Consider the following 13,905-nt stretch of genomic DNA (forward strand, 5'->3'; position numbering starts at 1 on the left):
AAACTTATTTATTATATTTATATACCGCCCTGCCCAGAGGCTCAGGGCGGTTTACATGGAACATATGAACAATACATGAAACAATCTATGACATATGAATAACCGTACAATATGTTCGTCTTAAAGGTGCTAATGGACTCTAACTTGTATTGTACACTGTAAGAAAGCAAGTGATACTCACCATTAGCTCTTGAGCTGGCTCTTTCGCCTTCTCAGCTGTTTGCTCCTGTTAATGATGTGCCCCCCAAATATAGATTTGGCTGAAATTCCACCAATACCATGAACAACCTTCCTATGAACACATTCAGCTATGGACCCCTTAAAACAACTGCAACCCTCCTCCCCCCCCCACTCACATACACGCTGAAACAGAAATGGCGTGCTCCTCGAATTTTAAATGTTTTAATGATGTTTTATTGTAAATGTAAGGCATAAAGAGCAGCTGCTTTTGAAGCTGCTCCTGAGTCTGCTGTGCTTTTCATGGGGCCTGGGGGTGGCTTACAGGTGAGAAGGCCCCATGAATAAGGGAGGGGGTGGGTTCTCCATCCTTGAAGATTTACATCTAACAGAGAGGCTGATTCTCTGAAAGTTCAAGGGAGACAGTGGAGACAGTGGATGAGCGAGAGGGCCTTGAGTGTCCTACATAGTGCAGGGGGTTGGACTAGATGACCCAGGAGATCCCTTCCAACTCTAGGATTCTATGATTCTAAATTCCGTCTCAACCTCCGGAAGAAGTTCCTGACAGTCAGAGCGGTTCCTCAGTGGAACAGGCTTCCTCGGGAGGTGGTGGGTTCTCCATCTTTGGAGATTTTTAAACAGAGGCTGGAGAGCCATCTGACGGAGAGGCTGATTCAGTGAAGGCTCCAGGGGGTGGCAGGTGACAGTGGATGAGCGAGAGGGCCTTGAGTGTCCTGCATAGTGCAGGGGGTTGGACTAGATGACCCAGGAGATCCCTTCCAACTCTAGGATTCTATGATTCTAAATTCCGTCTCAACCTCCGGAAGAAGTTCCTGACAGTCAGAGCGGTTCCTCAGTGGAACAGGCTTCCTCGGGAGGTGGTGGGTTCTCCATCTTTGGAGATTTTTAAACAGAGGCTGGAGAGCCATCTGACGGAGAGGCTGATTCAGTGAAGGCTCCAGGGGGTGGCAGGTGACAGTGGATGAGCGAGAGGGCCTTGAGTGTCCTGCATAGTGCAGGGGGTTGGACTAGATGACCCAGGAGATCCCTTCCAACTCTAGGATTCTATGATTCTAAATTCCGTCTCAACCTCCGGAAGAAGTTCCTGACAGTTAGAATGGTTCCTCAGTGGGACAGGCTTCCTCGGGAGGTGGTGGGTTCTCCATCTTTGGACATTTTTAAACAGAGGCTGGAGAGCCATCTGACGGAGAGGCTGATTCTGTGGAGGTTCAAGGGGGTGGCTGGTGACAGTGGATGAGCAAGAGGGTTGTGAGTGTCCTGCACAGTGCAGGGGGTTGGACTAGATGACCCCCGAGGACCCTTCCCCTCTGCGATTCCGGAGTCGGCCAAGAGGGTGTGTCCGTAAGCGATCCCGGGACGAGGCCTTGGGGCTCCCCCTGGCGGAGTTGGCGGCGCTTGCAGTCCGCGCCGACCAGCAGAGCAGCGCCCCCCAGCGGCAAGCAGGCCAGGCGGCTCCTCCCCTCCTCTCATCCCTCCCCGCCCGCGGGACGAGCAGCGCATGCGCGGCGGCCTGGCGGGGCAGCCAAGGCCTTCCTCGGCGCTCTTCTTCCTCCTGTCCTTCCCCCCCGTGGGCGCCGCCGCCTGCCGGGCGGATGGAAGACGCACCCCGCCTGCCTCGCCTTTGGCGCCACACGGGCCGGGGAGGCCACCCGCAGGGAGACGGCGGCGACCGGGCGCAAGCGGGACTCGAACTCACGGCGCCGAGCGAAAAGGCGCTTCGCCCTCGACCCCCCTCTGCGCAGGCGCGGCATCGAGGGTGGCTGACGGGCCGCTGGGCCGGCGCGTGCGCAGCGCGGGGTGCGGGGCGTGTCCTGCGCCTGCGCGCTGCTGGCCGCGCGTCCCGATGGCAAGATGGCGGCGGAGGCTGCCAGGGTGAGGCGGTCCCGGGATGGCGGCGCGGCGCGGATCGGCCCCCAGAGCCCCCCGGCCCCGGCCCCGCGCTCCGTGAGTGCCCGGCTGGGGACCCCTCCCGGGGGGGAGCAGAGGGGGGAGGGGCGCCGCCTTGGGGGGGCCCGCCTCGCCCCCTCCCCCACCCAGCGCCCCCTCCGCTTTCTGTCCCGGCAGGCCGCCCCTCGCGCCCGCGGAGCCCCCCGCCGCCATGGAGCCCCCCGCCGCCGCCGCCGCTAGCCCCGCCCGCCGACCGCGCCGGAGACCCCGCCGCCCGTGGGTACCCCTCCCCCCCCCGGGAGCCCCGCGGCCGCGCCCCCTGCAGGAGGAGGGCGGGACTGCAGGGAGGGCGGGGCCCCCGCGCGCCAGGCCCTGCTCCTCCCCCCCCCCCATCTTCCCCGACGGCGCCCAGATGCCCCTCCCGGCCTCGTGTGCAAAAGGCCCCGCCCGCCCCGGAGGGGATCTGCCCCCCCTCGCCCCCCCTCCTTTCCGCCCAGGGTTGGTCTCAAGGAGCGCAACAGGACCCCCTCGAGACCCCCCAAGCCCCCTTCGCCCGCTGATGCCCTTTGTGGGTCTTCGAGGTGCTCCCGGACTCTGGTTCTCCTTGCGGGGCAGTGGGGGGGGGCAGGGGCCCCTGGCAGCACAAGGCTGGTCCGGAGGGGTGGCCCTGCCCGGCGCTGGGCAGCGGTGGAAAAGAGCCGGAGTCCAGCAGCACCTGAAAGACCGGCAACATTTGGGGCAGGGAGGCCTTCGGGGGACTTGCTCCTTCTGAGACCAGAATGGCCGGAGTTCTTCTGGGAGGCCCCCAGGCTTGGGAGGGTGGAGCGCCCCTCCCCGGATCGGCCTCCTTGCGTCCTGCTGTGGTCCGTAGTGCTTGGGGTGAGGGTGGGATTGGCCCTCCCCCCCCCCCCCCGCTCTCTCGCGCTTGTGCCCGGCCCCTGTGACCGTGGGGGCACAATGCTGGCCGCCTGCTGACGCAATGCTCCCGTCCTCTTCCCCATCCCCAGCACCACTGCTGAGCCATGGCCAACGAGAACCACGGCAGCTCCAGGGAGGATGCCGCTCTGATGAGCCACTCCCCTGGCACGTCCCACCAGAACCAGCCCAGCTCCCCCAAGTCCGTCCGGCTGGTGCAGGACTTGCCAGGTAATGGCTGGGGGCTGTGAGAGAGAAGGGGGGCCAACCACGGGTCCCTCCCCCTTCCCCGCCCCTGACTCCCTCCCTCTCCCTCCCTAGACGAGCTGGTGCAGGCTGGCTGGGAGAAGTGCTGGAGCAAGCGGGAGACCCGCCCCTACTACTTCAACCGCTTCACCAACCAGTCACTCTGGGAGATGCCACTCCTGGGGCAGCATGACGTCATTGTGAGTTCCTGTGGTGGGGGGGGGGCGTGGGGGCAACCATCCCAGCGCAGGAGGCTTCCCTGTCTTGCTTTGGAGCTCGTGGCTGGCAGCGTGGGCCACGGGCCCTCTGTACGGGGAGACTAATGGTTCTTCTGTCGGGCCCTCCCTCCAGTCTGATCCTCTAGGTCTAAATGCAGCGCCCGCGCCTGTGGATGTCGGAGGGGGGGATGTGGCCGCCACTGAAGGCCAGTCACGGAAGCGGAGGCTGTCCGAGGAGGTCCAGCCCAGCGGGAACAGCGTGAAGAAGCCCAAGGTAGGCCGCGCTCCTCCACCGCTGTCCCGGGATCCTCCCGAGGGCTGGTGTTTCTGGCTGGGTCAGAAGGGGGTGCTGCCCCCTGGCCAGGGCTTGTCTTGGTGCGACAGGTGCCGCCCCCCGCCCCCTTCCAGGTTGATCCTGCTCATGTTGCCGCTTTTCCAGGTTGACCTACCTCCCGCTCAGCCCACCCCCAACTCCTCCACTACGCCCAGGACCCCTCTCTTGAACTTGTGGGGGGAAGACAAGCAACAGGCAGCTCTGCTGCGGCCGACTGAGTGAGTCACAAGTTTTTTTTGGGGGGGAGGGGGGAGTGCTCTTTGGGAGCCTGCTGGGTGTCAGGACTGAGTTCTTTCCCTGGGCCTGGCTGCAATGTGCTTCCTCCCCCCGGCAGGGCGTACTGGGACCTGGACGTCCAGACGAATGCGGTGATTAAGCAGAGGCCCCCGTCCGAGGTGCTGCCTCCCCACCCGGAAGTGGAACTCCTCCGATCCCAGCTGGTTCTGAAGCTGCGCCAGCATTACCGGGAACTTTGCCAGCAGCGGGAAGGTAGCAGCTCCGCCTCCTGGTCCCTTGCGGGCTTCATGGAGCCTGGGGTTGGAGGACCCCTCTGTGACCCTCTTCTCTTTCCCCTCAGGGATTGATCCCCCACGGGAATCCTTCAACCGCTGGATGCTGGAGCGGAAGGTGGTGGACAAAGGGACGGACCCCTTGTTGCCCAGCGACTGTGAGCCTGTGGTGTCGCCTTCGATGTTCAGAGAAATCATGAATGACATTCCGATCAGGTATGGTACAAAGAAGGGGGGGCAAGCGGCTGGGGGGGGGCAGGCACGGAAGACAGCCCTTTGTCATCTTTGCATGTCCCTCAGGTTGTCCCGGATTAAATTCCGGGAAGAAGCCAAGAAGTTACTCTTCAAATACGCGGAAGCTGCCAAGAGGCTAATCGAATCCAGGTTGGAGCCTTCAGTTGTTGTCAGGGTTGGGTGGGTGAAGGGCTGTGATGAAGATGAGCAAGAGAGCGGGGGGTGGGGGGGGTGGAATGAAATGGCCCAAGCTGGAAAAGCAACATTTCCAGGAAATCCGAAGAATATTGGGGGGGGGGGGAACGTAATCATTCCTTTCCTATCAAACCTAGACTTTTTTTGTGCTATAAAATACATCATTTATAACTTGGCATACAAAACAGTACTGGTTGCATATTTGTTGAAGTTTAGAAGCATAAATCTCTTTGATTCTTAAAAGTGAAGGGGTCACACGTAGGCCTACTGCCTGAGAAGGAGCGCCTTGTCACTGCCCTGGGCACACAAATCTACTACTTAAGGGGTAAGAAACATAAAACCTGAAGGCACAAAGCAAATTCTGTACTGAATGAAGGTGTATTATTTGCACAGAAACACTGTTGTAGACTCACTAGCCTGTTAAGGAAGACACCCAGCTGAAAACATTGGACTCTAACAATTTATAATTGTTCAACATTTTATTTTGAGTGCTGCTGAAATTGTGTTCCAGCAAATCAAAAAAATGAAAATATTTGCTAGGTCCTTCAGTGCTCCCCCAGGTCTGATATTTCCATTGGAAAAATTAGGGAAGTTCTCAGGCCTTTTCATGCTTGCAATGAATAATATTTATTATATTATATTTCTATACCGCCCTCCCCGGAGGCTCAGGGCGGTTTACATTAAACATATAAACAATACATGGAACAGTCTTCATTAATACTCATACAATAATAATAATAATAACAGTGGTTGTAACTGAAAACAGTATAGTGAACAGTATAACAATAATAATAATATAACAATGTAACAATGCAACCGTGCAAATGGCACAACAGGTCCAGAGCGCTCTGGTGGAGTTCTGGGAGGAAGGGGGGGAAGAGCGGGGGCCCTTCATTTGCTGTTGGTTGTGCCTGGTCTCAGCCAAATGCCTGGCGGAAGAGCTCCCTTTTGCAGGCCCTGCAGAACTGTTTAAGCTCCGTCAGGGCCCTGATCTCTTCTGGGAGCTCCTTCCACCAGGTGGGGGCCAGGACTGAGAAGGCTCTGGCCCTGGTCGAGACCAGGCGGACTTCTTTAGGGCCAGGGACTATTAGCCGGTTGGTGGCGGAGGAGCGCAGAGCTCTTTTGGGGGCATAGGCAGGGAGGCGGTCCCTCAGGTACACTAAAGTTTTCCTCTCTTTAAAAATAGAATCCCCGGCCTAGCAGTCTCCCCTCTCTCCCCACCAAAATACCCTGTCCTTTGGTCCAGGTCTTGTTCAAAAACTTTATTTGGATAAGCTTTAGCCAGTCGCTTGGTAAACTTGATCCCCCCCGCCCTGCCCCGCCATCTGATAGGTGCCCTGGGGGAGCCCTGAGCAGTGCTCAGTTCAGTCTCTTCCTAGAAGCTGCTGCTGGCTTAGAGCTGGGCCGTTGCTGTCATGCAGCAGAAGAGTCGGCTGTGGAGCCCAGGCCCCCGCCTGCCTAAAGCAGAGGTCCCGATGGGCCGGGCACCCACCAACCGCTTCCCAGGAGCCTCACTGATGCCTTTGCGGCATGGGCATGGTGAGGTGGTTGGCAAGGACCCTGGTTGGCCATTAGAGATGCGATGGGCTGTTGCTTGGGGTTGTTGTTGTTGGGTTTTTTTTAAAAAAACTGTTGCTTTGGCAGCAGCTGCCACCACAGCATGTGAATCTTCACTCCGCGGCTGAAGGTCAGCTGCAGCAGCCGTTGTGTGGCAGCTCCCATCAGGCTCTGGCCAAACCCCGAACAGAGGTGCCTGCAGGGGGAAGAGGGCCCTTGGCCTAGGGCACAGCTAGCCTGCTGTGGGCTAGAGGCTGCTGCTGGGCAGAGCTCCCGCCCCCCCCCCCCCCCTTGATTGTAGCGTTTCTCATGACAAATGTTCAGGGGCCTGGGAGTAAAGTCTTTTTGGCCTTGGGTGCAGGAGTGCCTCTCCGGATAGCAGGAAGATGGTCAAGTGGAACGTGGAAGATACCTTCAGCTGGCTGCGGCGGGACCACTCTGCCTCCAAGGAAGACTACATGGTCAGTGGATCCCCCACACTGGCAGGGCCTCGGGGGGAGAGCCTGAGAGTGCCCCACGGGGGGTCTGTGTAAGGACTGCTCTGTCCTTCCCTCCAGGACCGTCTGGAGCACCTGCGCAAGCAATGTGGACCCCACGTGTCAGCTGCAGCCAAGGACTCCGTGGAGGGCATCTGCAGCAAGATCTACCACATCTCTCTGGAGTACGTCAAGCGCATCCGAGAGAAGCATCTGGCCATCCTCAAGGAGCACGGCATCTCAGGTAGGGGCAAAGGCGAGGGGCACTGGCTGGACCACCAATCCAGCTGTGCTCCGTCAGGCCCCCCGAGGGCCGTGCCAGGCCTGTGGCTGCCTGGTGGGCCTTGGTTGCAGCAGCTCCGGCACGGGAGACTTGGAAGGGGGGTGCTGAAGAGGAGGGGGGCTGACCCGCTCGGTTCCCTGTGCAGCAGAGGGGGAGGCTCCTCCAGAGGTTGAGGACCGGCTTGTCTACTGCTTCCCGGTGAGGCTGGCCATCCCTTCCCCGCCACTGCCCAGCGTGGAGATGCACCTGGAGAACAACGTGGTTTGCGTACGGTACAAAGGCGAGATGGTGAAAGTGAGCCGCAACTACTTCAGCAAGTTGGTACGTGTGGGCCACGTGGCTCTTCTGGTGGCAGCCGAGGTCCTCCTTCCGGCAGCAGGTCTCCCTCTGCCTTTCCCTCTCTGTGTGTGTGTTTGTCCCAAGGGGCAGGGCAGGTCTCCCTTAGCAAGGCTGCATGCCTGCTCCTGCCAGCTCTGCGGCGGTGGCGTGTTCTTCCTTGATTTGCACCTCCCCCTTTTCCCCTAGCGAGGACCCAAAGAGGCTTGTGTTCTCCCCTCCTCCATTTAATGTTCCCAACAACCTTGTAAGGCAGGGACTGGCTCAAGGCCCCCGGCAAATCTCTCTGCTGGACTGGGGTTTTGAAACTGGGTCTCCCAGGCCCTAGTCCAGCATCTTTACCACCGGACTCTGCCGACACCACCGCGCAGGGGTCTCTGCAGCGCCTTCCCTTCTCTTGCAGTGGCTGCTCTATCGATACAGCTGCATCGATGACCCGGGCTCTGAGCGTTTCTTGCTGAGGGTTTGGTGCCTCCTCCGCAGATACCAGGTAGGTCCAGCTGATCTCGGGCTGATGCGCCGTGGGGGCAGGGTAGTCAAGGCTACGTCCGGCTGCTGCGTCGGGCGCTGCCTTCCTCTCCCTGCCCAGGTTTCCTTTGGGTGCTGCTTGCAGTCAGTTGCCCTCTCTCCCTTCCTCCCTCCCTCCCACAGATGATGTTTGGTGTCGGGCTCTACGAAGGGACTGGCCTGCAGGGGGCGCTCCCTGTGCACGTCTTTGAAGCCCTCCACAAGCTCTTTGGCGTCAGCTTTGAGTGTTTTGCCTCCCCTCTGAACTGCTACTTCAAGCAGTACTGCTCGGCCTTCCTGGACATAGACGGGTATTTTGGGTCACGAGGGTGAGTGCTGCTGGGGGGGGAGAGGGGGGGCTGCCTCTCTGCGCAGGACGGGGTGGGGATGGGGGGGGGCGCGTCCTGACGGTGACTTGCAAAAGCTTGGCTTTTGCTCTGTCGCTGAGAAGCTGGGGGGAGGGGGCACGGCAGGCCGCCTGTCTTCGGTGCCCCCCTCCCTGACTAGCCTCGGCCGCCTGCTTTTTCTTCCCTTCAGCCCCTGCCTGGATTTCTTCCCCATCAGTGGCTCGTTTCAGGCCAACCCTCCATTCTGTGAGGAGCTGATGGATGCTATGGTGTCTCACTTTGAGGTATGGCTCCCGGCCCAGCCCTCTTGCTCGACGGCCATCCCTCCCCTCCCCTCCCCTCGCTTCTTGGATCCCCCCCCCATGGAAAGAGCCTGGCGGCAGGCCCCCCAAATGAGCCCGCCTCCTCTCCTCTCCTCTCGCCTTAGAACCTGCTGGAAGTGTCTAGCGAGCCCCTCTCCTTCATCGTCTTCATCCCGGAGTGGCGGGACCCCCCCCACCCCAGCACTGATGCGGATGGAGCAGAGCAGGTTCAAGCGGCACCAGCTCATCCTGCCCGCCTTTGACCACGAGTACCGCAGCGGCTCCCAGCACGTCTGCAAGAAGTGAGCCCCCAAGATGCACCCCCTCTCCAGAAGAAGAGCTCTAGAGCCGGCCCGCTGCGTGTGCCCTCCTCCCTCCGCGGCCCCTTTGGGCTCCTCTGGCCACGCCCTCTCCTTGGTGCCCTGCCGAGGGAGGGGAGACCCGGCCCAGCAGGGCCCTTAACCCCCCCCCCCCGGCCTGTCAGGATCCTTGGGCTAAGAACTAGTCTAGGGTGGGCCAAAGACAGTGGGCTGGTTCTTTCTGTGTGTGGGGGGGGTGCAAGTAGCCCGTGGATGGCCTAGTCAGAGCACATTGGGATGGGTCTGTGATGCTGGGGAGGGACGTGAGAGTCTAGACCCCAGAGCCTTTCCCTGCCGCGCTGTTCCCCCCCCTTGCCCACAGGGCTCCGTTTGGGTCAGGCCTGGGATGCACAGGCCCTGTGGCTGGGCATGGCTCTTGAGCGCCTTTCTTCTGCCGCAGGGAGGAGATGTACTACAAGGCGGTTCACAACACAGCCATCTTTTTCCTGCAAAACAACGCCGGCTTTGCCAAGTGGGAGCCCACCGCCGAGCGGCTGCAGGAGCTGGTCGCGGCCTGCAAGCACTCGGGACGGATCCTGGCCCCCTCGTCTTCGTCCTCCTCTGCTTCCGCCCCGGACAGTGACCGAGAGACCGTTCGGGAGCAGAGCACCAGCCGTGAGACGACGCCCAATTAGCGGGACTGGCGAGGCCGAGGCGGGCCGAGCAGCACAGGCCTGGCTTTCCTGCTCCTCCGGCCTGGGGGGAGAAAGTTCTTGTTGTCGCCCCCCCCCCTCCCCCACCAGAGCCAGAGCAGCTGCCTGCTGCCCCCTCCCCAGAGGACTCCCTGAGAGCTGTGGCAGATGGCATGGGCCTGAGGAGGCGGGGGGGGGGGGCTGACTCTGGACTGCAGCAGAATCTGGGACTGCTTTTGCCATGGGGCGGGGGGGGGGGGTGTTGTGCTGGGCCGGGCAGGAGCCTCTGACCCCGCTGTGTCTATCCTGTAAATATGTGTCCGTGTGATGCCACGGCTCCATGCAGGCCCTCCCCCTCGCCCTCCGCTCGTTTCTTGCCCAGTTGTGTGTTCTCACGGGTGCGGGCGACGGCTGACCCGCAGAGCACAGGCGCTCCGTGGCGTGTGTACAGAGGTTGTGGCCGCCGTTTTGTAGTTGTCCTGATTTCTGCCTGGAGCTCCAGCCTGTCTTGGAGTTCCCAGAGATTTTTTTTAAAGGATTTAATTTAACAGCACTAACCATTTTATTACTTCTATCAACAGAGCAAAGGAAAGTCTATTTTTGATTTCATTTCCCAGTTCTTAGGAACATTAAAAACCAGCATTACATTGCCTCCCCACCCTTGGTGCGTTTCCTCAGCAGCTTTGGGCTGAAGCAGATCTGGGGCTCAGTCTCGTAATGGAAACCCCCCAGGGGACGGGAGCTGCACAGCGGCCAAGGGCAGCTGTCTCCGAGGAAGCCCGTTCCTGTTTGTGGAGGACACCTGCGGGGGAAAGGCCTGACCTGGACAGGGCTGGCTTGTTGTTCCAGGAACTTTCCTCTGCTGGGCCTTGTTTGGCCTCTCAAGCAGTGCTAAGGGTGCCTCGCCTCCCCCCCCCCCCCCACACGCCTTGTTAGGGATCCAAGGGCTTGGAACGCTTCAGTGAGCGCTTAAACTCTGGATTGGCTGCCAAAGGGGAGGTAGTGGTGGCCACAGGTGCAGACAGCAAGAACAGGGGGGATTAGACAGGTTTGTGGAGGGGAGACCCCGGGGGCTTCTAGTCCTGGTGATTCCAAGGAAGGTGCCTTCGAAGGCTGTGGTCTCCGTGCCCCTTGGCAGGCCCGCCATATGAGCTGGTGGCACAGGTCTTTACAGAGCGATTATAACGGGGAATATGCTGCCAGAGGGTGTCATGGGGGGCCCAAGAGAGTCATGCAGGATGTCAGTCAACGGCTACCACCCATGATGGCTTGGGGGGTTTCCACCTCCAGGGGCAGGCAGTGTCAGAACCCCCCCCCCCCCAGTGCTAGGAGGGCTTTGGCCGTCCAGAGGAGCTACTTGGCCCTTGTATCAACCAGGATATTGGAACAAATGGGCCCTCCATGGTCTGATCCAGCCTCTTCTCAAACTACAACTGATGTTCTCAAACCACAACTGCGCCATGCAGGCTGGGCTGCTCCACCATGCTTCCAAGAGGTGGGGGCATCATCTGGGCATGGAATTGGGGTCACTGTGGATGGGCAGGGGTAGGACTAGATGGCCCTGGAGTTCCCTTCCAACTCTGACTCTAGGCCAGCAAAGCCACCGGGGCCACGGAAGGCAGCTTGCCAGCCTAGGTGTGTGGCTGTCCTGGCCAGGGATGGGGTCCTTCCAGAGGCCTCGGGGAGGAAAGCGTGTCTCCTGGGAGGGCTTGCCCTGCCCTGCCCTGCCCTGCCCTGCCCTGCCCTGCCCTGCCCTGCCCTGCCCTGCCCTGCCCTGCCCTGCCCTGCCCTGCCCTGCCCTGCCCTGCCCTGCCGGATTTGGGATGGGCTGTGTGGGATTGCTCAATGTGCCTGACCCCCTTGAACCACGGGGCTGGGGGGGGGGGCTGCTGCCCCAGGGCTTGGAGCTGGCCTGCTCTCAATGACAACTCCCCCCTCAAGTCCCCTCCCCCCTCCTTGGTGGAGTGTGAATCCCAGTAAGGACAGACAGCCGGCCCTCTGCTGATCTCTGGGGCACAGCTGCAAGAAGACTTACGATGTGCTCATTCCGTTACATCCTCAGGGGAGCCAGGGGGAGAGCCGGCAGGGCTGGCAGGCTGAAGTTCTTTAGGAGCCCCGCGGAAACAGATTCATTGACCAAGGAGCCAGATGGTAGGGCAGGGGTGGCCAAATGGGCTCTCCAGATGTCCATGGGCTACAATTCCCATGAGACCCTGCCAGCACACACTCATGGGAAATGTAGTCCATGGACCTCTGGAGAGCCACCGATTGGGCACCCCTGGTGGGATTAGAAGAGGGGGCTTCTGATCTGGCAAGCTGGATTTGATTCCCCGCTCCTCTGCATTGCAGCCAGCTGAGGGTCCTTGGGTTCCTCACCACCCTGCTAGGGCTGGTGTCTCAGAGCAGTGATATCAGGGCTCTCTCAGCCTCGCCCACCTCACAGGGTGCCTGCTGTGGGGAGAGGAAGGGAAGGCCATTGGAGTTCCCTCTGGGGCTCCTTTGGAGAGAGAGAAGTGGGGTATAAAAACCGGCTCTCCCTCTTTCATTGAAACCCAAACATGCCCCCTGGTTGGGGGCCCAGAGCAGCTTGTGTTTTACTCTCTGCCACCCTCTGAAGGTGGGCAGGAGAGGGGGGGGGGGCCCAAAGGTACCCAGGAAGCTTGTGTTGTGCTGGGGCAACCCCAAGGGCAGCCCTGCCCCAGCTTCCCGTCTCCTTACAGACCTGGTCTCCCCAAGCTGGGCAGGAAGACGGCCCCTCCCCTGCCCTTGGGCCCAGGGCTACAGGGAATCTGCCAGCAGCCCCAGCCTTTGTGCTCTCCCGCCCCCCCCCCCCCCCCCGCTGAGGGTTGGCAGGATCAGCAACTGGGGCCGCTGGAGCAGAGGCTTCCCCTGTCCCTCCCGGAGCTCGAGGGGCGCCTGCCTGCCTGCCTGCCTGCCTGCCTGCCTGCCAGCGGATGCACAGAGCGCCTGCCAGCTGCAGAGGTGGGCAATGGGCCTGGGAGGGGAGGGGGCGGCCCTTCTCCTCTTGCCCATCCTGAAAGCGGGGGAGGCGGCCCGGCTCAGCGCTCGGAGGGGAAAGCACGGGGGGGGGGGAGGGCGAGGCAACCACCGCCGCCCCTCTCCTGGCCGCCCTGCAGCTCCAGCCCCAAAGTGCCTCGCGCCCGCTTGGGGGACGGTGGCGTGACCCGGCAGCGCCCCTCGTTCGGCTGCCGGGGGTCCCGGGGGGGGTCGTGGGGCCGAGTCCCCCGCCGCCGCCTCTGGGCTTTCCGCCCACGCTGTGACGTCAGCTGAAGGGGCCCTCCCCCCTCGGCTCCCCTGCCCGCCGCTAGGCTGGAGCTCCGCGGCCGCGATCCGGTGCGGTCCCAGGTGCGGGGGGGGGGAGGGGGGCGTGCATGCTGGAGGCGCCCGGCTCTCCCCTCCCCCCCCCCCGCTCTAGCTGGCCGCCCGCCCGCCTGGTCCTCCCTCCCTCCCTCCCTCCCTCCTCCGGGCTGCGGCTGGGGCTGCCTCATGTCCCGCTCTCTCGGGCGCTTCCTCCGCAGCGGGGCCGCCCCATGTCGCCGGGGAGCAGCAGCGGCAGGGGCTCGCCGCCGCCGCCGCCCGAGTGCGGGATCTGCCTGGAGGCCTTCGGCGGGCGGGCGGGCGGGCGGGCCGAGGTGCTCCGGTGCCAGCACCGCCTGGGTGCCCGGTGCGCGCGGAGGGGGGCGGCCGGGCCGGGCCGGGCCGGGCGCCTCCGCTGCCCCTTCTGCCGCCGGGAGACGCCGCTGCCCGAGCGGGCCCGGCCGGCTCCCCCCGCGGATGTGCTGCTCTGGCCCGGCGGCGCCCTGCTGGAGCCCGCGGGCGGCTCGGCCGACTGCCCGGTCGTCACCCTCCCGCCCTGGCCCGGCCTGCTGTGCCTGAGCGCCCTGGCCCTGGGCCTCTACCTGCTGCTGCTGCTGCTGCTGCTGCTGCTGCTCCGCCGCCGCCGCCGTGGTGAGCCTGGTGCGCGGCGCCCTCCACGTCGGCCTCTGCCCCGCCTCAGCCTCAGCCTCAGCCTCAGCCTTAGGCTCGACGGAGCCGCTTGGCGCCGGGACTTGGGAGCCGCATGCCAAGGGCTTCATCCGCCAAGGACGGCCGCCCGCCCGCCCGCGGGACACGGGAGCGGATGCGTTGCCCGGGAGAAGAGCTTTGCCGCGGCCGCTCACCCACGGGGGGGGGGGGGGGGGGCTTGCTTTGGCATTGAGAGCGCTTGTTTCTCCCCCCCCCCCTTCAGTTCTCCTGGGCCAAGCCACCAATGTTCAAGTGTTCTTGGATGGATCATCCCAAGCATCCTCCAGCTCCACACTCTCCCAAGAGCTAAAGGGCAGCTCACCTCTGAACTCCGGTTCAAAGAA

At 62.1% G+C, this 13,905-nt stretch overlaps 2 protein-coding genes across 2 annotated transcripts; both read left to right on the plus strand.

Annotated features, from left to right (window-relative positions):
* Window positions 1-1,481: 1,481 nt before the first annotated feature.
* On the plus strand, window positions 1,482-2,645 carry LOC143836695 (uncharacterized). The gene is made up of 3 exons (XM_077336239.1): window positions 1,482-2,142; window positions 2,263-2,365; window positions 2,498-2,645. The coding sequence occupies exons 1-3, from the start codon at window positions 1,482-1,484 to the stop codon at window positions 2,643-2,645; spliced, it is 912 nt and encodes a 303-aa protein (XP_077192354.1).
* On the plus strand, window positions 2,137-10,193 carry PCIF1 (phosphorylated CTD interacting factor 1). The gene is given in 17 exon segments (XM_077336139.1): window positions 2,137-2,361; window positions 3,093-3,231; window positions 3,322-3,446; window positions 3,598-3,738; window positions 3,904-4,016; window positions 4,133-4,287; window positions 4,376-4,523; window positions 4,608-4,691; window positions 6,655-6,754; window positions 6,851-7,013; window positions 7,198-7,373; window positions 7,792-7,878; window positions 8,040-8,224; window positions 8,433-8,526; window positions 8,670-8,732; window positions 8,734-8,846; window positions 9,304-10,193. Coding segments are annotated over 16 exon segments (2,106 nt in total). The 5' UTR covers window positions 2,137-2,361; window positions 3,093-3,107; the 3' UTR covers window positions 9,539-10,193.
* The last annotated feature ends 3,712 nt before the right edge of the window (window positions 10,194-13,905 follow it).

The sequence above is a fragment of the Paroedura picta genome, chromosome 4, assembly GCF_049243985.1.
Source record: "Paroedura picta isolate Pp20150507F chromosome 4, Ppicta_v3.0, whole genome shotgun sequence".
Taxonomy (NCBI): Eukaryota; Metazoa; Chordata; class Lepidosauria; order Squamata; family Gekkonidae; genus Paroedura; species Paroedura picta.